The following is a 25610-nucleotide window of genomic DNA, read 5'->3' as shown; positions in this document are numbered from 1 at the left end:
TTTATACTTACTTGTATCCATACCCTTGGATAGTTTCCTCCCAGACTGATTTTTGTGACTGACTTTTGCCCCTGGGATAATAGCAAGTGTAATGTTAGTAGAGGCTTGAAAAATTCTTGTACATTGATACTTAACATTCAAAAGGCTTGCTGGCAAGCCTTTAGCCACCATGTGATTAAATCAAAGCTAGCTTAGGGCCGGGTACGGTGGCTCACGCCTGTAATCCTAGCACTTTGGGAGGCCAAGGCAGGCGGATTGCTTAAGGTCAGGAGTTCGAAACCAGCCTGAGCCAGACCCCGTCTCTACCAAAAAATAGAAAGAAATTAATTGACCAACTAAAAATATATATACAAAAAATTAGCCGGGCATGGTGGCACATGCCTGTAGTCCCAGCTACTTGGGAGGCTGAGGCAGGAGGATCGCTGAGCCCAGGAGATTGAGGTTGCTGTGAGCGAGGCTGACGCCACGGCACTCACTCTAGCCTGGGTGACAGAGGGAGACTCTGTCTCAAAAAAATAAATAAATAAATAAATAAAAGCTAGCTTAGAAGATGAGGGACCACTTGGAGAGTAGCCCCAGCTGTCTCAGTTTTCCCACTTGTCTCAGCCTTCTCAATTGAGGCCCCAAACATATGTGTAAGGCCATCCTAGATCATCCAGTTCCAACTGTGATAGTTCAGAAGAATCAGCCAGTCAACATGTAGAATTACAGGAAATAAAAAATATTTTGTACTAAGTCTCTAGGTGTAAGGCAGTTTGTTTCATAATAAAAATTTACTGATACCCTACCTGGCCAATTAGGGTGGGGAAAGGATGAGTCTAAGATGAATTTCCTTTTTTAGTAGATTATTGAAAAGCTACAAATATTAGAATCAGTAAATTGGTGTTATTACCAAGTGGAATAGGGAACTTTTTTTTTTTTTTTTTTTTTTTTTTGTGAGACAGAGTCTTGCTTGTTGCCCAGGCTATAGTGAGTGCCGTGACGTCAGCCTAGCTCACAGCAACCTCAAACTCCTGGGCTCAAGTAATCCTTCTGCCTCAGCCTCCCAAGTAGCTGGGACTACAGGCATGCGCCACCATGCCCGGCTAATTTTATATATATATATATATGCCAATTAATTTCTTTCTATTTATAGTAGAGACGGGGTCTCGCTCTTGCTCAGGCTGGTTTCGAACTCCTGACCTTGAGCAATCCGCCCGCCTCGGCCTCCAAGAGAGCTAGGATTACAGGCGTGAGCCACCGCGCCCGGCCGGGAACTTTTTAAAGACCATATTTAGAGGGATAATAATGAATTTAGCTTGGAAATACTGAATCTTAGGAGTTCCTGAGACATGTAGGTAAAGATATCCAGTTGGCAGTTTGATGTAAGAATCTGGAGATAAGATAATTTCGTGTAAAAGCTGTGACTTTGAATCACATTGTCCATTTCTCATTTTTTAGTTTTTAAAACTTTTTTTGTATATTCTTTGTAGACATGCTATAGACAACAAAGAGAAACAACTTCTTCCTTTCTGATCCCTATGCCTTTTATTTCTTGCTTTATTGTGTTAACTAGAACTGTGAGTACCATGTTGAATAGAAATGGAGAGAGGAGACATCCTTTTGTGTTCCTGATTTTAAGGGGAAAACATTCCATCTTTTACTATTAAGTATGTTAGCTGTATTTTTTTCTTTTTGTGTCATCTATCAGGTTAAGTAAATTCCCTTCTATTCCTAGTTTGCAGAGAATCTTTTTTTGCAGGGGGCTGGGGGGGTGCTAGTCAAGTAAAGCAGTGGGAGTGGAGAAGGAACAAAGGAATCTGTAACTAATTGATCAATTAGTTATAAACACCAATACACTCCAGCCAGACTGTTGCAAATTTTTATCATGAATGGGTATTTAATTTTGACAATTACTTTTTCTGCCTTTATTGAAAAATCATATGATTTTTCTTTAGTCTGTTGACATGGTGAATTTTATAATTAATTTTTAAATGTTGAACCAGCCTTGCATTTCCAGGACAAACCCTACTGAGTTGTACTGTATTATCCTTTTTATATGCTGCATTTGATTTACTAATGTTTTATGGAGGACTTTTGCATCTCTATTCATGGAAGATATTGGTTTTCTTATAATATCTTTATCTGTTTTGTTATCAGAGCAATGCTGGTTTGAATTGGGAAATGTTTCCTCTCCTGTTTTTGGAAGAGATTGTGTAGAATTGGTATTGTTTCTTACTCAAAAGTTTGGTAGAATTTGCCAGTGAAGCCATCTGGCCTAGAAAGTTTTAATGGAAAGGTTTTAAACTATAAATTCCAGTTTCTCTAATAGTTATAGGATTATTCAGTTTATATATTTCTTCTTGAATGAGCTTTGGAAGTTCATGCAAGGTATTGGCATAAAGTTATTCATAATATTCCCTTTTTAGCCTATTAAAACCTGTAAGCTCTATAGTGCCAGAAAGTGTTAGCACTTTCATTGCTGTTATTAGTAATTTCTGCCTTTGTTTTTTTCTTGGTCAATCTGGCTAAAAATTTATCAATTTTATTAATATTTTTAATTTGATTACATTTATTTTGGTTTATTTATTTTCTTTCCTCTTTTTTTCTTTTTGAAACAGGATCTTTCTCTGTCACCCAGGCTAGAGTGAGTGCAGTGGCATCATTACAGTTCACTGCAACCTCTAACTCCTGAGCTCCAGAGATCCTCCTGCCTCAGCCTCCCAAGTAGCTGGGATTATAGGCACATGCCATCATGCCTGGCTAATGGTTTATTTTCTCTGTTGTTGTTGTCCTGTTTTTAATTTCAGTTCTTCCTGCTTTTTATTATTTCCTTTCTTCTGCTTTCTTTGGGTTAATTTGCTCTTTTCTATTTGGTTTCTAGAGGAGGAAGTTTAGACCATTGTTTTGAAATCTTTCTTTCTTAAATAAGCATATAATTTTATACATTTCCTGCTTAGCACTGCTTTTACTGAATATCATAAGTTTTGATATGTTGTATTTTAATTTTCATTCAATTCAAAATATTTTCTAATTTTCCTTATGACTTCTTTGACCCATAAGTTATTTAGAATTGTGTCATTTAATTTCTGAATACTGGGATTTTCCAGATACCTTTCTATTATTGGTTTCTAATTTAATTCTGATATATTCAGACAACATGCTTTTTATTTCAATTCTTTAAAATTTTGTGTATGACTTAAAATGTCATATGTCATGATGATTGTTCTAGGTGCACTTAAAAAGAATATATATTCTGCTACTGTTGGGTAGAGTGTTCTACAGATGTCTGTTAGGTCCAGTTGGTTGATAGTGTTGTTCAGGTTTTCTCAATCTGATTTTCTGTCTGCTTATTCTGTCAATTACTGAGAGAGAAATACTGAAGCCTGCAAATATAATTATGAATTTATCTATTTATATTTTCAGTTCTATCAGTTTTTGCTTCATATATTTCCAAGGTCTGTTGTTAGGTTCATACATATTTAGGATTGTTATGTCTTCATGGTGATTTGATTTTCTTTTTTTTTTTTTTCTTTTTTTTTAAGATTCCATGTCTAAGCTTATGATTTTCTAACATTGTATAACATCACTCTTCATCCCTGATAACACATAGCAACTCCAATTCTTTTGGTTAGTTTTTTTATGTTATATCTTTTTCTATCCTTTTACTGTTAACCTGTCTATAGATTGCTTATTTTATTTTAGTTGAATCTTTTCTTTTAAACCCAATTTGACAAATTCTGCTTTTAATTTGTATGTTTATGCCATTTACATTTAGTGTAATTATTGCTATTATTGGACTTAGGTTACAATTTTATTGTTTGTTTTCTGTTCCCTCTTTTTTTTTTTACCTTTTCTGCTTTCTTTTGGATAATTTGAATACTTTTAGTATTCCAGTTTATCTATTGGCTTTTGGTTATATCTCTTTACATTTTTTAAGTTTTTAGTTATTAATTGCAGTAAAATACACATAACATAAAATTTACCATAGTAACCATTTTTAAATATACAATACAATGGTGTTAAGTATATTTATATTACTTTGCAATGATTTTCCAGAATTTTCTCATCTTGCAAAAATGAAACTCTCTACTCATTATACAACAACTCCCTGTCCACTCTTTCCTCAACCCTTGGCAAACACCATTCTACTTTCAGTTTCTATGAATTTGACTACTCTAGGGACCTCATGTAAGTAGAATCATACAGTATTTGTCTTTGTGACAAACTTATTTCACTTAACATAATGTGTTCAAGGTTCCTCTGTGTATTAGCATGTATCAGAATTTCCTTCCTTTTTAAGGATGAATAATATTTCATTGTAGGTATATACCACATTTTGTTTATCTGTTCATCTGTCAATGGATACTTCCGTTTCTTCTACCGTTGGTGAATAATGCTGCCATGAACATACAGATATCTCTTTGAGACCTTGCTTTCAATTCTTTTTGATATATATCCCAAAGTGGAATTGATAGAGCATATGGTAATTCTTTTATTTGGAGCCAAGGTCTTGTTCTGTTGCCCAGGCTGGAGTGTAGTGGCATGATCATAGCTCACTGCAGCCTCAAATGCCTGGGCTCAAGTGATCCTCCCACCTCAGCCTCCTGAATAGCTGAGCCTTATAGGCATGTGCCACCATGGCCAGCTAATTTTTAAATTTTTTGTAGAGATGATATCTCACTGTGTTGCTGAGCCTGGTCTTGAACTCCTAGCCTCAAGCAATCCCCTGCCTTGGTGTCCCAAAGTGTTGGGATTACAGGTGTGAGCCATCACACCCAGCCCATCTAGTGATTTTAAAATTTCAGTTATATTTTTCAGTTTTAAAATTTCTGTTTGGTTCTTTTTCATAGTTTGTTTTTCTCTGCTGAGAACTTTCCATCCATTTTAAGCATGTTCACTTTTACCTTATGGAACATGCTGATAATAGCTGGTTTATTTATTTAATTTTAATTTTTTTTGAGACAGAGTCTCGCTTTGTTGCCCAGGCTAGAGTGAGTGCTGTGGTGTCAGCCTAGCTCACAGCAACCTCCAACTCCTGGGCTCAAGCAATCCTGCTACCTCAGCCTCCCAAGTAGCTGGGACTATAGGCATGGGCCACCATGCCTGGCTAATTTTTTCTATATATATTAGTTGGCCAATTAATTTCTTTCTATTTATAGTAGAGACGGGGTCACGCTGTTGCTCAGGCTGGTTTCGAACTCCTGACCTTGAGCAATCCGCCCGCCTCAGCCTTCCAGAGTGTATTTTTTTTTTTTTAACAACTGGTAATCAATTTATTAAAACAGTTGACTGCAATGGTGACCTCAACCTGAACTCGTGGCTCAATTATGATAGAAGTAACCTACTTAACAATCTCAGAAGGGCTATGCAAATCAATGAGTTGCTTGCGGATTCTTATCTGGAATTGGTCCCAAGTCTTAGAACCTTCACCATGAGGAGTTTTTCTTGTAGTGATTCTCAAAGTCTTTGTAGGCATCCGAACTGGTCCTTTCACTTTGAGGTTCTTTTCCTCTGTGCCTCTGATCAAGTCAGCACACACCTTCTCCAGGGACTTTACATTGCAGCTGCTTAGGATCATTCTAATTCGGTAAATCACTACCTCTGGCTCCACGGCTGTTTTTCCGGTATCTTTAAAAGCCATGGCTGTGGTGCAGCTTCCTGACCATGTTCCTTGGTGAGAGCGAACAGCGGTGAGTCAAGAGCAGAAGTGGGCACAGCATGGCTCCGCTGCACCTATGACCACGTGTTCCTCGAAAAGGATAAGTCTTTGCTAATTCCATCATCTTGTCATTGGTATCCGTTGATTGTCTTTCTTCTTGAGAATCGGTCACTTTTACTTTACTCTTTGTATGTTGAATAATGCCAGTTTGTATCCTGAACATTTAGAATATTATTTTGTGAATCTCTGGGTCCTATTAAAATCCTTTGGAGAATACTGCTTGTTGTGTTCAGCAGTCAGTCATCCTGGATTGATACTGTAAGGTCTGTCTTGCCCTTCTCTCCCCTCCAGTTGGTTCCAATGTCAGAACAATTTTCAAAGCCTGTGCTGTGCTGCTTTGGATCTGTCTTACATCTGTCTGTGCACCTTCAGGGTTAATCTTGGCCTTGCATTGTGCTTTATATTGTTCAGTTTTCAGGGCTTTTGCTTTGCTGCTTTGGGTGTTCTGTGTGTATGCACTGCAGGAATGAGCCCTGGGCATATGCTGGTTCATACACAGAGGTAGGGGTACCCTTCTCCAGCTCTCTTCTCTCAGATCCTTCTCAACTTCCTGCCTCTGTCCTAAAGCGAGAATGATAGAGTTTCTCTGGGAGTTTTAGTTGCCAATGTTAAGCCATAGCAAGAAAAATATACAATCTTTGAAACCCAGGGACCTAATTTTTGAGTTCCTCAATCTACACAAACAGGGTTTCTCGGACAGTTTCAGCTGTACACACTGCCATGACCATAGCTCACTGTGTACCCACCCTCAGGCAAAATACACACAGGGAAACTCACTCCCGTGTGGGCTCCTTCTCCAAGTTTGACTCTGCTTTTGTTTACATATTTTCAGAGTGCACAGGTAGTTGCTTTTCGTATTTTATCCATAGTATTTAGTTATATACTAGCAGTAGAGATAGGCTTTAGTGGACTACTCCGTCTTGGCTGGCACTGGAGTCTTGAAATTAATTCTTAAATTGGTCATTTAATGTCTGTCTCTTTCACTGTACTGAATGTCAGTAGGAACTCCTTTTTTTTTTTTGAGACAGAGCCTCACTTTGTTGCCCAGGCTAGAGTGAGTGCCGTGGCCTCAGTCTAGCTCACAGCAACCTCAAACTCCTGGGCTCAAGTGATCCTCCTGCCTCAGCCTCCGGAGTAGCTGGGACTATAGGCATGCGCCATCATGCCCAGCTAATTTTCTATATATATTAGTTGGCCAATTTCTTTCTATTTATAGTAGAGACAGGGTCTCGCTCTTGCTCAGGCTAGTTTCAAGCTCCTGACCTTGAGCAATCCTCCTTCCTCGGCCTCCCAGAGTGCTAGGATTACAGGTGTGAGCCACCTTGCCTGGCTGTAGGAACTCTTTTGGTTTTGTTTATTATTGTGCCTCATACCTAATACAGTTCTTAGCATATACTAAGTGGCCAATAAATATTTATGGAGTAAATGAATGAATCGACACTTTTCAAATTCCATCTTGCTTGACATTTTTGCAGCATTCTACACTATGAGTTATTTCCATCCTTGGAATCTTTCTTCCCAAACTTCTTTGTGAAACTTACAGCTTCAGAAATTGCTGCGAAAAGGGGGATACCTACATAGTCACCCACATAGGTACAAGTACAACTGTAGAGAGTAAAAAATACTCAGTCACCATTTCATCATCCTAGAAAAGAGTAGATACAATTACCCCTTGGTATCTATAGAGCATTGGTTCCAGGACCCCCCCGTGGTTGCCAAAATCCACTGATGCTCAAGTCCCTTATATAAAATGGCATAGTTTACACATAACCTGGGTGTATCCTCCTGTATACTTTAAATCATCTCTAGATTACTTATAATACTTAATATTAGGCCATTAAATATGAAATGTCCCATTTCAAATAAAAAATTTAGTTTATTATATCTCAAACAAGAAGTGGTACAATTAATGAAAGTATATGCTCAAATTATCAACACAGTTTTGCCATCTCAACAGTAGGTTGTTTATACCAACAGCAACAAAGCCTGGAGAGCCAATAACAATGAAATCCCAAAAGGTGTTTTCCACAGCTTGTTGAGAGTTGAATATTTCTCCTTGTAAGAAGTGGTCCAAAGCCTGTAAGAAATGGTAGTCAGTTGGTGCAAGGTCTGGTGAATACAGTGGAAGACAGAGAATTTTCAAGTCTCTACGGTTTGAGCAGCATTGGTTTTTGCAACATGTGGTCTTGCAGGAGGATTGCCTGTCTCTATTGACCAGTCTCAGCTGCTTAATCGCAAGCATCCCCATCATTTAGTCCAATTGGTTGCAGTAGACATCACTGAAATCGATTGACCAGGTTTCATGGAGCTGTAGTGGATAATAGCAGCACTGGACCACCAAAGAGACACCATTAGCTTGTTTTGATGAATACTTGGTGTTGGACTGTGTTTCGGCACTTCATCTTTATCCGGTCATTGTGCTGAATGCTTGCAATTGTCAGAAAGAATCCATTTTTCATCACATGTAACAATACAGTGTAGAAATAGTTTACCTTTATGTCGTGATGGCAAAGAAAGGCAAACTTTGAGACGATTTATCTTCTGATGCTCATTTAATTCATGCGATACCCATATGTCCAGCTTCTTTATCTTGCACATTTGTTTCAAATGGTCCGCTATTGTTGGAATAGTAATGTTAATAGTAATGTTAATGGTAATGTTACCTTGCTGCTAATTCATGTATAGGTTGAGATGGATACAGATTTCAGTTCATCATTAGCCACCTTGGTCTCAGATCACCCACTTTGCTCACTTTTGAAATTAAAGTCACCAGAATGGAACTTCTCAAAACATCTACATACTGTGCATTCATTAGCCACATCCTTCCCAAACACTTCAGTGATATTTCGAGCTGTGTGCACAGCGTTGGTTCCACGATGGAACTCATTCAAAAACAACACGAATTTTTAACTTCTCCCTGGCTTCACAAAAATTGTTCTGAAAACGTGAAAGATAATCAATCACAAGCCAAATTGTGCATTTGAAAGACTTAGGATGTACCTTCACAATAGGGGAAATAAAAGAAGTGTCAAAGTGAAATGTTAGAGATATCAACTGTCAAACTTAGTACTTGAGGAAATCTGATATTTCATACTTAATGACCTAATACAATGTAAACACATATAAATAGTTATACTGTATTGTTTAGGGAATAATGACAAGGAAAAATGTTTACACATGTTTAGTACAGATGCAACCATCCTTATTTTTTCCCCTAGTACTTAGGATCCATGGTTGGTTAATCCCCAGATACAAAACCCATGAATGCGGAATCCATGGATACAGAGGGCCGACTGTATTTGTTAACTGCATGGTGGCACTTTTTTGTTTTCCTCCTATTACTATTGAATCCAAAGTCTTCTAGGTCCTCCCGTTTCCTGTTTATCTAGCTTATTACCTTCCTACATAATTTCTTGCTAAATTAATAATTTTCAAAAAATTAAAAACATGACTCTTATGCAAATGTAAACAGAAAATATGTCAGATGTTTTATTCAACTCATTGATTAATGAGAGAACGTGTGAGATAGTAAGACCAGGTTAAAGAAAACATTGAGGAAAAGAGAATTTATATAGTCAATCAGTCAAAGGAATGCTGAAATAAATTTGCTATTAATAATAGATGCAAATTCCTGTTAGACAAGAGACATAATTATTTGAAGTTATGTTTTTTAACAGATGGAAAACAATTAAATCTCTACTAGATTTGTATTTGTTTTACTAAGGACAAGGATACTTTGGATTGCTCTCGGACAGGAATTATTTGCATTATTTGTTATGAGTTTTCTATAACTTAACCACTACTCCTATAAAGTTGTAAAATCGCCTCATCAATAGAAAGTCAGATTAAGATGTACACCCCTTCATGATCAGATAATTTCCAGAGGGTCTAAATGATATCCTGTATTCCATTGAAAGGACTCCAGTAATCTCTTTTACCTATTTCCAAGTTGGGGATATTTTTTTGTAATACTCTTTATCCCACATAAGAACATTTTATTTTTTCTTTTCCTTTCTTCCTGTCCCCCTTTCCTCATAGAATGTGTTTTCCTCTCCCCCTGCCCAGTTGTATCTTTTACTTTCTTTACATCTTGGTCTCAGCTTTTTATTTCCTTCCTCTTTCACCATTATGTGACAGATATTCATTCCCTAAACATTTTTTTTTTTTTTTTGAGGCAGAGTCTTGCTCTGTTGCCCAGACTAGAGTGAGTGCCATGGCATCAGCCTAGCTCACAGCAACCTCAAACTCCTGGGCTCAAGTGATCCTCCAGCCTCAGCCTCCCGAGTGGCTGGGACTACAGGCATGTGCCACCATGCCGGGCTAATGTTTTCTCTATATATTAGTTGACCAATTAATTTCTTTCTATTTATAGTAGAGACGGGGTCTCGCTCTTGCTCAGGCTGGTTTCGAAGTCCTGACCTCGAGCAATCCGCCCGCCTGGGCCTCCCGGAGTGCTAGGATTACAGGTGTGAGCCACCACGCCCAGCCATTCCCTAAACATTTGAGGAATAATCTGGAGTGTTAGTTTTTCATTTGGGGGGGATAATAAAATGGTATTATTTTTATTAAAAATGATCTTTACTGGTTTGGCATATTTATATTCCTGGTTTTACTCTAAATTCTGTGAGGGTAGAAACTACAATTAATCTTCTTTTATTTACAGAAATTGTATCCACTAATTCAGGGATGGTAAATATATAGCATTTGTGCTACCACTCTGCTTACCCATACCTATTGCAGATAATGACAATGTCAAAATCCCTCTTGTTCAGCCTGGACTGAGCCTTAGATTCCTTCTTAACACAGAATTTTAGTCATCCACTATGAATCAGTTGCAGTTGGCACAAAATGGACATGTTTTAAATGCATGTTTTTAAGAAACATGTCATAGAGCAATCTGGTTTTAGAGTTGGCATCTTAAGTAAGATCAATCAGAAATTAGAATTGTATATGTGAATATGTGGACATAATTTTTGTCTCTCTCCTAAAATAAAAATGTATTTTGAAAATTGTTCCAAAGTAACTAGTTGTATGGAGTTCATTATAATCTCACAAAGTGTCTTTTCCTTTGCTTTTTTGGACAAAAATTCATGCAAATTATTAAAGTAGATACATTTCTTATATAAAAACTTATTTCTATTATGTGATTCAAAGGTTAACCTTCTGGAAAATAAAGACATGGACTTGTTAACCTATTTTCAATACATCTTTTTAAGTGTAATTACATTTGATCCTAAAGTAATGTACTTTGGATTATAATGTTGTTTAGAATCTTAAAATTAGTCATTAGGTCTGGGCGCACAGTGGCTCACACATATAATCCCAGCACTTTGGAAGGCCAAGGTGGGAGGATCATTTGAGGTCAGGAGTTCGAGACCAACCTGGGCAATGTAACAAGACCCTGCCTCTACATAAATTTAAAAAATTAGCATGGCATGGTGGCACAGGCCTGTAGTCCCAACTACGTGGGATGCCGAGGCAGGAAGATTGCTTGAGCCTAGGTATTCAAGGTTACAGTGAGCTGTGATCACGCCACAGCACTCCAGCCTGGACGACAAAGCAAAACCAGTCTCAAAAAAAAAAAAAAGAAGTGCTTGACTTGACAGCATATATGCTAAAATTGGAACGATACAGAGAAGATTAACATGGCCCCTGGGGAAGGATGACATGCAAATTTATGAACCATTCCATATAAAAAAAATCTGGAGAGTCTTTTCATAGATCAATGAGGGTTCAAAAACAAATTTGTCACTCCTTTTGTTATAGAACAGCGGTCCCCAACCTTTTTGACACCAAGGACTGGTTTCATGGGGAGGGTGGAGTTGGTTTCGGGATGATTCAGGCATATTATATTTACTGTGCACTTTGTTTGTATTATTATTATGTTGTAATATATAATGAAATAATTATGCAACTCACCATAATGCAGAATCAGTGGGAGCCTTGAGCTTGTTTTCCTGCAACAGACAGTCCCAACTGGGAGTGATGGGAGACAGTGACTGATCTGACAGGAGGCCGAGCTCAGGCAGTGATGTGAGCGATGGGGAGCGGTGATAAACACAGATGAAGCTTCACTCACTCACTTGCCGCTGCTCACCTCCTGCTGTGCAGCCAGGTTCCTAACAGGCCATGGACTGGTACCCCTGGGCCTGGGGACTGCAGTGATAGAAGAAATTTACAATCAGCGTTAGATGCATTCTGTGTACAAAGCACTTGGTGTTTTATACCGGGTAGCACTAAAGAGGAGGTAGGAAGGATTTATTGGCTTATTTAGTGTTTTCCTTAGAGCTCTTGATACTCAACATAGTGTAATTATGAAAAACATGGATCATGATGCTAAACTTCCTTGAGTTTTGCTTGGACAGATTATTTAACTTTGCTCTGTCTCAATTTCCTCATCTTAATGGAGTTGTGGTGAAGAATTTTTTTTTTTTTTTTTTTTTTTTTGAGACGGAGTTCACTCTGTTGCCGAGGCTAGAGTACAGTGGCACCATCATAGCTCACAGCAGCATCAAACTCCTGGGCTCACGCAATCCTCCTGCCTCAGCCTCCCAAGTAGCTGGGACTATAGGCATGTGCCATGACCCCCAGCTAATTTTTCTATTTTTAGTAGAGACAGGATCTTGCTCTTGCTCAGGCTGGTCTCAAACTTCTGAACTCAAGCGATTCTCCTGTCTCAGCCTTCCAGAGTGCTAGGATTATACCATGTTTCCCCAAAAATAAGACAGGGTCTTATATTTATTTTTCCTCAAGAAGACACCCTAGGGCTTATTTTCAGGGGATGTGTTTTCTTTTTAAGTATGGCACAACAATCTACAATTATTCAAATATAGTTAAGTTGTCTTCTTCTGGAACATCATCATAACTCTCCAAACCCCAAATTCCATCCTGAATTTCTTGCAACTCTATTTCCTTTAGAACCATTGGCCCCAATCTCTCATGTCGAGCAATAGAGCTCTCATGGGGCAGATGAGAAGGGCTGCTGGTCTTCTTTACCACTCTGTGACGAAATGCATGGGTTGTGCAGATACGTTGCGTAGCCACGCCCATCACTAGGTCTTATTTTCAGGGTAGGGCTTATATTGCGCAAATGCTTAGAGATCCTGCTAGGGCTTATTTTATGGGTAGGTTTTATTTTCGGGGAAACACAGTAGGCATAAGCTACCACACCTGGCATAAGAATTTTTATTTATTTACATAATTGTGAGGAAGACACACACACACAAACATTCATATGCACATATGCATATGAATGTACATACACACTCTCTCATGTAAAGCATTTAGAACAGTCTAAGGACATGGTAAGCACTATACATGTTAATTATTTATCTTTGCAAATCAAACTGAATACCATTCCTCAAATGCTTCTTTACTGGTTCCAGATATTTTCTTTTGAAAGAGTATTAAAATTTATTTAAAATATTTATAATTAGGTTGGGCATGGTGGCTCATGCCTGTAATCCTAGCACTCTGGGAGGCCGAGGCGGGTGGATCGTTCGAGCTCAGGCGTTCGAGACCAGCCTGAGCAAGAGCGAGACCCCATCTCTACTAAAAATAGAAAGAAATTAATTGGCCAACTAAAAATATTTAAAAAATTAGCCCGGCATGGTGGTGCATGCCTGTAGTCCCAGCTACTCAGGAAGCTGAGGCAGGAGAATTGCTTGAGCCCAGGAGTTTGAGGTTGCTGTGAGCGAGGCTGACATCACGACACTCTATCCCGGGCAATAGAGTGTGACTCTGTCTCAAAAAATAAAATAAAATATTTATAATTACATAAATCTTTTGTTCTCTTTGTAAATAGATTTCTTCACCTATAAAAAGCTGTTTGCTCAAGAAACTCCTGCCCTGTCCCTAAAAAAAAAAGAAAGAAAAGAAACTCCCAGTTTGTTTAGATGCAGGAAAAATAGACCAATTTGAAAAATCTTAAAAAATATTAACTTACTCAGGCCATAGTATTCTTCATAAAATGCCTGTAAGAGGCAGCAGTACTAAGAAACATGAATTTATGAACGTAACTACTGCTTTTTCCCCTCAGTTTGATTTAAATTTAATATCCTCCCACAATGGAAATGATTTACAATAAAGAGATGAACTGGAAGGAATAGGAAAATAGAAACAAGATGTCATTTCTTTTTACTATCCAACAGATTTACCATATGTTTTGAAATGATGTTTGGCCATCTACAGTAAATGAAACAAAATGCTTTTTAAAATAATGTAACACTTTAAACTATTTTTACTACCAAACTCTCCCTCTCCCGTGAAACATTCATCTTACTGAGCAAAGGTTTATTTAAGCTCCACTTACATCTATGTTGCTTTTAGCTCATTTCCTTTTTTAAAAAGCAATTGGTGAGTTTATTTCCCAGTTTAGCTGTTATAATAGAATATAAAAGGCATTTTTGTTTTGGCCTCTAGTATAGCATTATCGAAAGCTACAAAACGCACAGCAAAAAATAGGACAGTATAAAATTAGAAGCTGCTGGTGTTTCTGTAGCAGCAGTTATTGCACTTGCAGTTGTTTTCCCCCTCTGCCACTAGCACAAATCTGAAAGTCACCTCTGTGTACCAGACAACAAACCCCAAGTGTATTTTTTAATAGAGGCTTTATTATTCACATAGCATAAAATTCACCCTTTAAAAGTATATAATTCAATGGGTTTTAGTATACACACAGAGTTGTGTGACCATCGTTAACCATTTAGAACACTTTTTGCACTCCAAAAAGAAACCCCATGCCCATTAGCAGTCATTTCCCAATCCCTCATTCCCCCAGACACTGGCAACCATTAATCTACTTTCTACCTATTCCAGACATTTCATATAAATGGAATCATAAATATGTGGCCTTTGTGACTGGCTTCTTTCCCTTAGCATAATGTTTTCAAGGTTTATCCATGTTGAAGCATGTATCAGCACTTCATTCCTTTTTATGACAGAATACTACTCCATTGTATGGACATACCACATGTTGTTTATTCGTTCACCAGATGATGGACATTTGGGTTGTTTCTTGTTTGTTGATTATTACAAACAGTAGTGATATGGATATTCATGTATGAGTTTTTGTTTTTTTGAGCCAGACTCTCACTCTATTGCCCTGGCTAGAGTGCCATTGTGGTGTCAGTCTAGCTCATAGCAACCTCAAACTCCTGGGCTCAAGCAATCCTTCTGCCTCAGCCTCCCGAGTAGCTGGGACTACAGGCATGCGCCACCATGCCCGGCTAATTTTTTATATAGATATTTTTTAGTTGTCTAAATATTTTTAGATATTTTTAGTTGTCTAGCTGATTTCTTTCTATTTTTTTAGTAGAGATAGGGTCTCGCTCTTGCTCAGGCTGGTCTCGAATTCCTGAGCTCAAACCATCCACCCGCCTCAGCCTTCCAGAGTGCTAGGATTACAGACGTGAGCCATTGTGCCTGGCCCATGTACACGCTTTTTTTTGTGGACATATTTTTTTTTCATTTGTCTTGAGTATATACCTAGGAATGAAATTGCTGGGTTGTATGGTAACTTAAGCTTTTGAGGAACTGACAGACTGTTTTCCAATGTGGCTGCACCATTTGGCATTCCCAACTGCAGTGTATGAAGGTTCCAATTTCTCCACATTCTTGTTAACACTTGTTATTATCTGTCTTTCTTATTACTGCCATTCTAGTGGGTATGAAGTGGTATCTCATTTTGATTTTGATTTGCAATTTCCCTGATGGCTAATGACATTGAGCATCTTTTCATGTGCTTATTGACCATTTGTATATCCTCTTTGGAGAAATGTCTTTTCAGATGCTTTTTTAAAAATTGTGCGTTTTGTCTTATTGGGTTGCAAGAGTTGTTAAAATATATTCTGAATACAAGTCCCATGTCAGATATGTGATTTGCAAATATTTAATCCCATTCTGTGGGTTGTCTATTCACTTTCTTGATGGCATTTTTTGAAGCACTAAAATTTTTAATTTTCTTCTGAAATCCAGTTTATTTTTTTTTCTTTGGTTGCTTGAGCTTTTGATGTAATATCTAAGAAACTATTCTCTAACCCAAGATCAAGAAAATTGACTTTTATGTTTTTCCCAAGAGTTTTACAGTTTTAATTCTTACATTTAAGTCTGAGATCCATTTTGAGTTAATTTTTATATATAGTATGAAGTAGCAGTCCAAATTAATTTTTTTTTGCAATTTAGTTGTCCCACCACTCGTTGAATTTTCTTTCTTTCTTTTTTCCTCTACACACAGGGAAGAGGGATCTTTCCCATTGAATTTTCTTGGCATCTTTGTCACAAATATGTTGACCATAAATATAAGGGTATATTTCTGGGCTTCAAGTCTATTCCATTGATCTATACATATGTTCTTATACCAGTTCTACATTGTCTTGATTGCTGTAGCTTTATGATATGTTTTGAAATCAGGAAGTATCAGTCCTTCATCTTTGCTCTTCTTTTTCAAGATTATTTTGGCTATTTTGGGTCCCTTGCATTTCTTTCCCTATTTTTCTGCCTTTTGTGGTTTTCATTGAACATTTTATATGATTTCATTTTTCTCTCCTATCTTAGCATATTAGTTGTACTTTTTTTTTTTACTTTTTAAAAACTTTTAAAGGTGGTTGCCCTATGTTCTCTTGCATTTTTATATGATTATAGGATCACCTTGACAATTTCTGCAAGAAATGAAACTGGGATTTTGATAGGATTACTTTGAATCTGTAGTTCAGTTTGGAGATTATTTCCATAATAATAATATTAAGTCTTCTGGTCCATAAACATGGAATATCTTTCCATTTATTTAGGTCTTCTTTAATTTCTTTCAGCAATGTTTTGTAGTTTTCAATGCACAAGTCTTATACTACTTCTGTTAAGTTTATTCCTAAGTGTTTTATTCTTTTGATCCTACTGCAAATGGAATTATTTTCCTAATTTCATTGTTGAATTGTTCATTGCCAGTGTATGGAAATATGATCAGCTTTTGTTTGTTGATCCTGCAACATTACTGTCCTTATTAGTTCTAATATAATTTTTAAATTTTTAATTGACACATAATAATTGTACTTATTTATGGGATACAGTATGATGTTTCTATACATGTACTACATGATACTTTTAAAATTGACACATAATTGTACATATTGTACATATTTATGGGGTACATGATTATAAATTTTTTGTGAATTCCTTAGGATTTTCTAGATACAAGATCATGTCATCTGAATAGCTTTGCTTTCTTGTCTATAAATTGTGCATTTTAATTTAACATCCTAGAGTAAATACAGAGTTGTTCTTGAAAGTATAAGAATTGTAAAAATACGAAATAAGTATTAAACCCTTGCCAGAGACAATCACTGTTTTGATTTTTTTCACCATAGATTTAGTTCTATTATAGGACTTTGTACTCTTGTGCCGGGCTTCTTTCACTCAGCATAATATTTTTGCAATTCATTCATACTGTTCATTCATTCATATTGTTTGAGATTCATTCATACTATTGTGTAAATAGTTGTTTCTTTTCATTGCTGAGGACTGTCCATTGTATGCCACATCGTGTATCTGTTCTCCTGTTGATACCAATTCCTATTAATCTATACTACCACAAAGTTCAGATAACTGGTTTTTGTTTACATTATAGTTATAAACGATGTTTATAATAATCACTGGGAGCTTTTTAAGATGTGGACATACTACCTGTATTAAATTTATCAGAGTCTTTATATAACATACACTAGAGATTATGCAGACTAGTTGTGCTCATTGACCACAAAGGACACAAAAATTTAAAACAGCAGAGGAGTCTCATGGACCTCTGATTTTATCTCTTTCTCTTCCTTTACAGCAGTGCTTCTCAAACTTTCTTGTGCATGTGAGTAACTCCAATAACCTGTGGATCTTGTTAAAATGCAGATTCTAATTCAGTAAGTCTGGGGTGGGCCCAAGATTCTGCATTTCTAATTGGTCCCAGGTGATGCCAACATGTAGCAAATACCTCCAGCCAAATGGCACTGCTTCTCTTACTCTGAACCTGTCATGAATTCCCATTTTCATGCCATACTTTCACTGTTCCCTTTGCCTATAGTGTGTTTCCTTTCTCTGTTTATCTGTAATTTGACACGACTTTCAGATCTAAACTTGTTTCCTGGCAATACATTGGACTGAGAAGATGGAGGAAACTACTCCCTGACTTGAAACAAACAGAAATGTTGAATTTCAAATGATGGTAATGATAATGATAATAGTTAACATCTATTGAGTATTCACTATGTGCCATAAATTGTTCTAAGCATATTTTGTTTTATTAATAATTTATCTAATTTTCACCATTACACTTTAGCCACAGCACGCTAGCCTGGGCAACAGAACAAGAATTTGTCTCAAAAATAAATAAATAAAAATAAAAAATTTAAGAATCAATGTATTTTGATTGGAGTAGCATTTATATATTAATTTGGGAGGAATTAGCACCTTTATGATATTAATTCTTCCTATTCAAGAACATGGTATGTCTCTTCTTTTTTTTATAGCTTTTTTTTTTTTAGTTTTTAATAGTATTTTGAGTTGCTGTTTTATAGTTTTATGTTTTTTAAAAAGGTCTAAATCTTTAATTTTTTAAAAAATTTTTTTGCTCTTGCCATTTGACAGCATTCTATTTTTTTAAATTTTAAATCTTTAATTTTTAATGTAGCCAAATTTATTAACAAAAAAATTTTTTTTAGCTTCTGAATTTGGTAACACATGCTTTAAAAGGCCTATTCCACTCCAAGATTATAAAATATTCATCCATGTTTCCCTTAGTACTTCTATGGTTTCATATTTTATCTTTGATTTTTGATACATATGTAGTTTATTTTGGCATAAAGTAATGATTCAGCTTTTTTTTTTTTAAATGTCTAACCAGTTGTCTCATTATATTTATTGAGTAAGCCATCTTTATTCCACTGATCTGGAATACTAGTTTTATCATATATCAAATTCAGTGTGTATCTGAGTCCAGTTTTAGTTTTTGCAATTTGTTCTGTTTCTGTTCTAATACAATAAACATTTGGCCTCTTTAAAGAGCTATGTGATTTCATCAAGATGTTTAACTTTCAATTCCCTGTGAATTTAGTATTTTTCTTCCCTTTGGGGATAGGGAAACTGAGCCTAGAGAAGATTAGTTATTTTTCACATGTTTGGAAGAGCCAGAGAAACCTCATGTACTTTCCGTAGAGACAGCCTCCAGTAGTCTTCAATACCTTGGGGTAAGGATGAACATCTGCATTAGAAGACACAGAGGAGGAACCAAGGTATTATTGTGGTATTAATCCAGGGACCAAGGAATGCTTGGGTCCCCTCCTCTCTTTGACATTCCAGATTAGGGGAGCTATAGGGAGGCATATATAAGGGATGAGAATCTAATAAGTCCCACTGCGGAGCTCTGTTAACATTGAACTTTTTCTCTCTTCTTCCTGAAACTAACATGATACAGTCTGCATAGAAGGCCCCTGTAAGAGACAGAAAAGAGATGCCTGCATCAGGAAGAAGTTAAATAAGGCCCAATGAACGCCTTGGACTCTGATCAATCATATTAACCACTCCTCCTAGGAGCTAAGAGGTCTAAAAAAGCCTTTTGGGGGGTGGTAGCCATGAGGAAATTAAGCAGACGTGTTCCTTCCCCTGAGATCTGCAAAACTGAACCATATACCTGTGGTGTAAGCAAACTGCTCCTGAGATTAAAAGTTGAGGTGGGTTGGTGGCAATTGCGGTTAGAACCATTGTTTCCTTAGTCTTTTTGTGTTCTTGCCTATAAATTTTCACAACTTCTGCAAACTCCAGTGTCTCGGAATTTCTCATGAGAAACCTCAAGAATTACCTATACAGGGTATTTGATTCCCTAACTGCTGGTATCTTCCATCGTCCAGTGATTGAAAAAAATAACATTGTTTCAAGATCTTTCTTGAAAGATAGTTTTGCTAGGACATAATTCTAGTTTGACAATTATTTTCCTCTCAGACTTTAAAGATGTTATCCCACTATCTTCTGGCTTCCTCTGCTGCTATTGAGAAACCTGCTGTCATTTTCACTGGTCCTTTGTAGGTAAGCTGTATTTTTCTCTCGCTGTTTTAAGATCTTTCTCTTTGGTCTTCTGTAGTTTCGCTATAATGTGTCTTGATGTGGATTTATTATTTATCTGGATTGGGATTCTTTGAGTTTCTTCAAACTAAAAACTTGGGTCTCATTAATCCTTGAAAATTCTCAGTCATAACCTTTCAAATATGACTTCTTCCCCACTCCATTTTCTCTGTCAAACTCCTGATGGTTTATGGCCATGTTCCTGATGTACATTTGACCTGTGCACTTTATCATCTATGACCCATAATCTTTCTTTCATGCTTTCCATTTCTTTGTCTCTGTGCAATCTTGGTAAGATCTTTGGGACTGTCTTCTAGGTCACTAATTCTTCATTGGTCCTATTCAGGTGTTTAGTCTTTCCATTGATTTTGTACTTTCAAATATTACAATTTTCATTTCAGAAGTTCTGTTTGCTTCTCTTATACTACCCACTCTTATGCTATGTTTTAACCAACTTGCAGTTGCCTATATGTTTATAGTAGTTAAAGCTGGATGATGGGTACATGAGGATTCATTATACTTTTTTTTTTTTTTTTTTAATGGACAGAGTCTTTCTCTGTCACCAAGGCTGGAGTGCAGTGGCTTGATATAGCTCACTGCAGCCCCAGAACTCCTGGCTTCAAACTACCCTTTTGCCTCCCAAGTAGCTGGGACTACAGGCGAGTACCACCAAGCCTGGCTAATTTAAAAAAATTTTTGTAGAGAATGTCTCACTGTGTTGCTCAAGGGTGGTCTCTAACCTCTACCTCATGCCATCCTCCCACCAGGGCCTCCCAAAGTGCTGGCATTACAGGTGGGAGCCATTATACTCCTTAAACAGCTGGGGTTTTTTGTTTTGTTTTGTTTTTTTTGAGACAGAGTCTTACTCTGTTGCCCTGGCTAGAGTGCCATGGCATCAGTCTAGCTCACAGCAACCTCAAACTCCTGGGCTCAAGCAATCCTATTGCCTCAGCCTCCCGAGTAGCTGGGACTACCGGCATGTGCCACCATGCCCGGCTAATTTTTTTTACATATTTTTAGTTGGCCAATTAATTTCTTTCTATTTTTAGTAGAGACGGGAATCTCGCTCTTGCTCAGGCTGGTTTTGAACTCCTGACCTTGAGCGATCCGCTCGCCTCGGCCTCCCAGAGTGCTAGGATTACAGGCGTGAACCACCTCGCCCAGCCCTTCAAGGAATTTTAGAAGGTGAAAACTCTGGCTTCTGCCAGGATAGAATCATTGTTCCATTCTGGCTAGCCCACTGTAGCCAGTCTGACATCCTGGCCTAACAGTGTTGTCTCCAACCAATCCATGCCATGCTTTGCTAAAAGAAAGAAGGTGAGAGGCAATGAAGAGGAGAGTAGCTCAGATGTTTCTTAGGTGACATAATCCTGTCTTCTCATTTTCTCTCCTGTTGTGAAAAATTTGAAGAAAATTTTTAATTAAAAAAAATCGCGAGAGCCTCTCATTCAAGGATTTTCCACACACAAAGCAATCTCTAAAATACGTGCTTGGAATTGCCAAGGTTTCTCATGTAAACATTTTAATAACATTTCACTCTTTAAAAAATGTGGTTACATATGTCACGTTATTGGATCTTTACAGCAACTCTCTTGAGTGAGGCAGTTATTACTAGGTCATTTTACAGAAGGATAAAAACCCAATACTTTTTTGCTTTACTTTAGTAGCTATGGGTTCCTTCAACTTGACATTTCAATCCTGGCACATAGTAGGGGCTCAGTAAATATTTGTTGGATGAATGTTCTTTAAAATACGATTGGATTGATGAGATTTTTATTTTTTATTCAGCTTTTCAAAAAATGAGATTCTCTTTGGGCTCCCTGCAACGTAGTCTTTTTGAGTAGGAAGAAATTACTATGATTTAGACAAGTAACTTTTTGTTTGAAAAAACTCAAGCTATCATGTATCATAATTAACAACTTAATTCCTTTTAAGAATGATAATAAAATAACATTTTTATTTTTAATTTAGAATTTTTTTTTTAGAGACAGGGTTTCACCCTGTTGCCTAGGCATGAGTGCATTGGTGAGATCATAACTCACTGCAACCTCAAACTCTTGGGCTCAAGCAGCTGTCACACCTCAGCCTCCCGAGTAGCTGGAACTATAGACACACACCACCACACGCTGCTAATTTTTAAAAATTCTTGTAGAGACAGTCTTGCTGTGTTGCCAACCTGGTCTCAAACTCCCAGCCTCAAGCAATCCTCCCACCTCAGCCTCCCGAAGTGCTGGGATTACAGCAGTGAGCCACCATGCCTGGTTAAAATGATTTTATAATGAAAAACCTATCTTAGAAGTTTTAAGAGAAAAAACTCTTTATGTCATAAAATTACAATTTAAATCAAAACAATAACTTAGTTACTTTAGAATAAAATTTGGCACATAAAAAGTTTGACAGTGAACTGTAGTTCACACTCTTTAGCATTTATTGATTGATTATTGAAGCTATCATAAACAGGAAAATAAAGACATCATTAATTGTATTGCTGCTGAGATCAATAATACTATCATTTTCACATATCTAAAACATTACAACAGAGACACACATGAGGGCGCTCTAATCAGTCAGAAACAGTGCATAAACATTTGATGTTAGGAATTAGACTCTTAAGTCAAAACTAATATATTTTTACAGATGGAAAAATTAAGGTTCAAAAAGTTATGACTCTACACGCCCTATTCTTTAGAGTAAATAAAGTGTGTACTGGGCTTTAAAAAAATTGCACAGCAATCCCTTGTCAGTGAATTTATGCTGGAAAATTCTGATTCTCATCCTGGCAAGTCTCTATTTAAAATCTTCATCCATGGCATTATAAAACTTATATTCAATCTTAAATGGGTTTAGTGATAGCATTTGTAAGATGTAGGAAGAAACAATCAGAATGTTTATTTTTATGAATTTTTGCTCTATAAAAATGTTAATTGTGCTTCATTTATACTTAAAGCTGATTAGATTCTCAACTGATTTCTTTGGGTACAACCCTTGCTCTTTTCCACATCCCTGATCTATTCCTAGTTTGTTCTTTGGCTTTCATATAAATATAAAGCTATCAGGTTGCTTGCAGATTTTCCAGAGGAGTCCTATAAACACCCACAAAGATTTTATTAGGGAGAAACTATGATGAAAATATAAAATGTAGATGTAAAAAAAAATCAGTATGTATATGGCAATATTTGTTTTACAGGCAAATTTTCTTTAACTTCAATACACCATCATCACAGGATGATTTGCTTGATTAGACGCCGCATAAATTGGCCAGTTGCACATTTCTGCTTTTTCAAAGGAGTTTCTTTTCCTTAAAAAATAAACTCTTACAAATCTCTCATGTTCTCATTCATATGTGGGAGCTTAATATTAAAACATCTGATCTCACAGAGACAGAGTAGAATGATGGTTACCAGAGACTGAGAAGGGTAGTGGGGAGGGGAGGATAAAGTGGGGATGGGTAATGGGTACAAAAATATAGTCAGGTAGTTAGATAGGATGAACAGTATTTGATAGCACAACAAAGTGACTATCGTCAACAATAAGTTAGGGTGTACTTCAAAATAACTAAGAGAGTGGAACTGGAATGTTCCTAACATAGAGAAAAGAAATGCAGGAGGTGATGGATACCCCAGCTACTCTGATTTGATTAATACATAGTTTATGCCTGTATCAAAAGATCATATATACCCTATATATACAACTATTATGTACCCAAAATAATTAAAAATCAAAATTAAGATAAAAACCCCTCTTTTTCTAAAGCAAAACAAAACCTAAAGCACTGGATGGAAAAGATCTCTCCTTTAAGGCCATAGGTGGTGGGAAAGAAAGTATATCATGAATCTCATGTTCTGATTTGTCTTTCTTAATGATATATGTAAGTTCAAGACATGGCTATATATTTGATCATCTAAATTTGTTTATATTTTGTGAGCCAGAAATTAAGCTTTTTCTTTTCCTGAATGTACTTGGCAATCCTGTAATAAAAAGCATGGGATTTTAAAGAGAAGAATGCAAATAACAGATTATATTACAAACACTAAAAGTTCTATCTTATTTATAAATTTTGTCCATTTTAGTCAAATACACCAGACAAGTAAAAAGCTTTAATAGTATGCATATAATTTTATATGATCTGCCCTGCCCACCACTCTGCTCTCATCTCTTGTTACTCCCACTGAGTCATTCCACATTCGCCACACTGGCCCTTCTACACAACAAACATGACAAGCTTCTGCCTGGAACAGCACCTTTGCACTTCTGTTCCCAGTGCACTTCTGCCTGGGACATTCTTATTAATTTATTTCTTTTCTTTGACCATTGGAATGAAAGCTCTAAGATGGCAGAGGCTTTGCCTAGTTTATTGAGGGTCTTAACAGAAAAAGATGGTCCAATCAGAATAATTCCAGGACAATTTATACAGATGGAATCATCCATGATATGCTGTGGGTCTTTTCTGACTGGCTTCTTTCACACAGGCAAATGTTTTCAAGGTTAACCCACATTTTGGCATGTATCAGTACTTCATTACTTTTTATTGCTCAATTATCTGGTTAATTTCCAAAGTGGTTATTTATTTAATAAGGGGTTATTTACAAAGGTGTTAGTGTAGGGGAACCACAAAGACTAGTGCAGCATCCTAGAGCTGGGTAGCAGCTGTGACGTTACCATCTTTAGACCCAAAATGGCAAGGGGAATAGTTATAGTGGTTAGTTGAACCTAACAGAGACAGCATGTAAAATCAGCTTCTTTGGAAGAGCAGTGACCTACACTAGAGAGACACAGCCAGCCCAAGACGACCTCTCAGTGAGGGATCCAGAAGAATAAATACCCTGATTCTACCTTCCTTCTCACTCTGGTCTCCTGCCTGGGCTCCCGGTTGGCCAGACCCCACCAAGGCATAAGAACCCTTTCAATGTGGTCTCTAAGGTCGGCCTCTAAGGGCAGAGGGCAGACTGGAGAAAGATGAAGGGTGGATCTGGAAGGGTAAATAGAAGACATATATGACAACTACTGTATTTGCAGAATCTAGAAGATTGGCAGACACATAGTAATTTTTAAAATACAACAGCTTTACTGAAGTTTAAGTCGCATACCATACAATTCACCAATTTAAAGTATATCATTCAGGTTTTAGTATATTTACAGAGTTCTGCAACCATCGCCACAATCAATTTTAGAACATTTTCCTCACTCCAAAAAGAAACCCCATATTTATTAGCTGTCACGCCCCATTTCCTCCATCACCCAGCCCTAGCTAGCCTCTAATCTACTTTCTGCCAGAATAGGATTTGCCTATTCTGGACATTTCATGTAAATGGAATCACACAATGTGTGGTCTTTTGTGGCTGGCTTTTTTCAAGTAACAAATTACTTTCAGGGTTCATCTATGTTGTAGCATGTATCAGTACTTCATTCCTTTTACGGATCAATAATATTCCACTGCATGACTGTAACACATTTGGTCTATCCATTCATCATGGACATTTGAGTTGTCTTCACTTTTTGGCTATTATGAAGAATGCTGCTATGTACATTCATGTACAGGTTTTTGTGTGGACTTGGGACTATGCCTAAGAGTGGAATTGCTGGGTCATATTGTAACTCTGTGTGTAGACTTAAGGACCAGCTGTTTTCCAAAGTGGTTACAACTACATTCTGAAGCATTTTACATTCTCACCAGCAATGCATGAGTGTTGTAGTTTCTCCACATTCTCTCCAACACTTGTGTCATTATCTTTCTTTTTTATTATAGCTATCCTAGTAAGTGTGATGTGGTATCTTATTGTGATTTGGATTTGGATTTCCCTGATGGCTAATG

At 37.0% G+C, this 25610-nt stretch overlaps 1 protein-coding gene and 1 non-coding gene across 2 annotated transcripts; one reads left to right on the top strand and one right to left on the bottom strand.

The window, feature by feature from the left end:
- Positions 1-5323: 5323 nt before the first annotated feature.
- LOC142861863 (small ribosomal subunit protein uS10-like) lies at positions 5324-5623 on the bottom strand. The gene has a single exon (XM_075993944.1). It carries the CDS (start codon positions 5621-5623, stop codon positions 5324-5326), a length of 300 nt encoding a protein of 99 aa, XP_075850059.1.
- A 5668-nt stretch (positions 5624-11291) lies between these two features.
- LOC142862267 (U6 spliceosomal RNA) lies at positions 11292-11398 on the top strand. The gene has a single exon (XR_012913342.1). It is a non-coding gene; the product is annotated as a U6 spliceosomal RNA (small nuclear RNA).
- The last annotated feature ends 14212 nt before the right edge of the window (positions 11399-25610 follow it).

The sequence above is a fragment of the Microcebus murinus genome, chromosome 18, assembly GCF_040939455.1.
Source record: "Microcebus murinus isolate Inina chromosome 18, M.murinus_Inina_mat1.0, whole genome shotgun sequence".
Taxonomy (NCBI): Eukaryota; Metazoa; Chordata; class Mammalia; order Primates; family Cheirogaleidae; genus Microcebus; species Microcebus murinus.
This window is presented reverse-complemented; position numbering and strand designations above follow the sequence as displayed.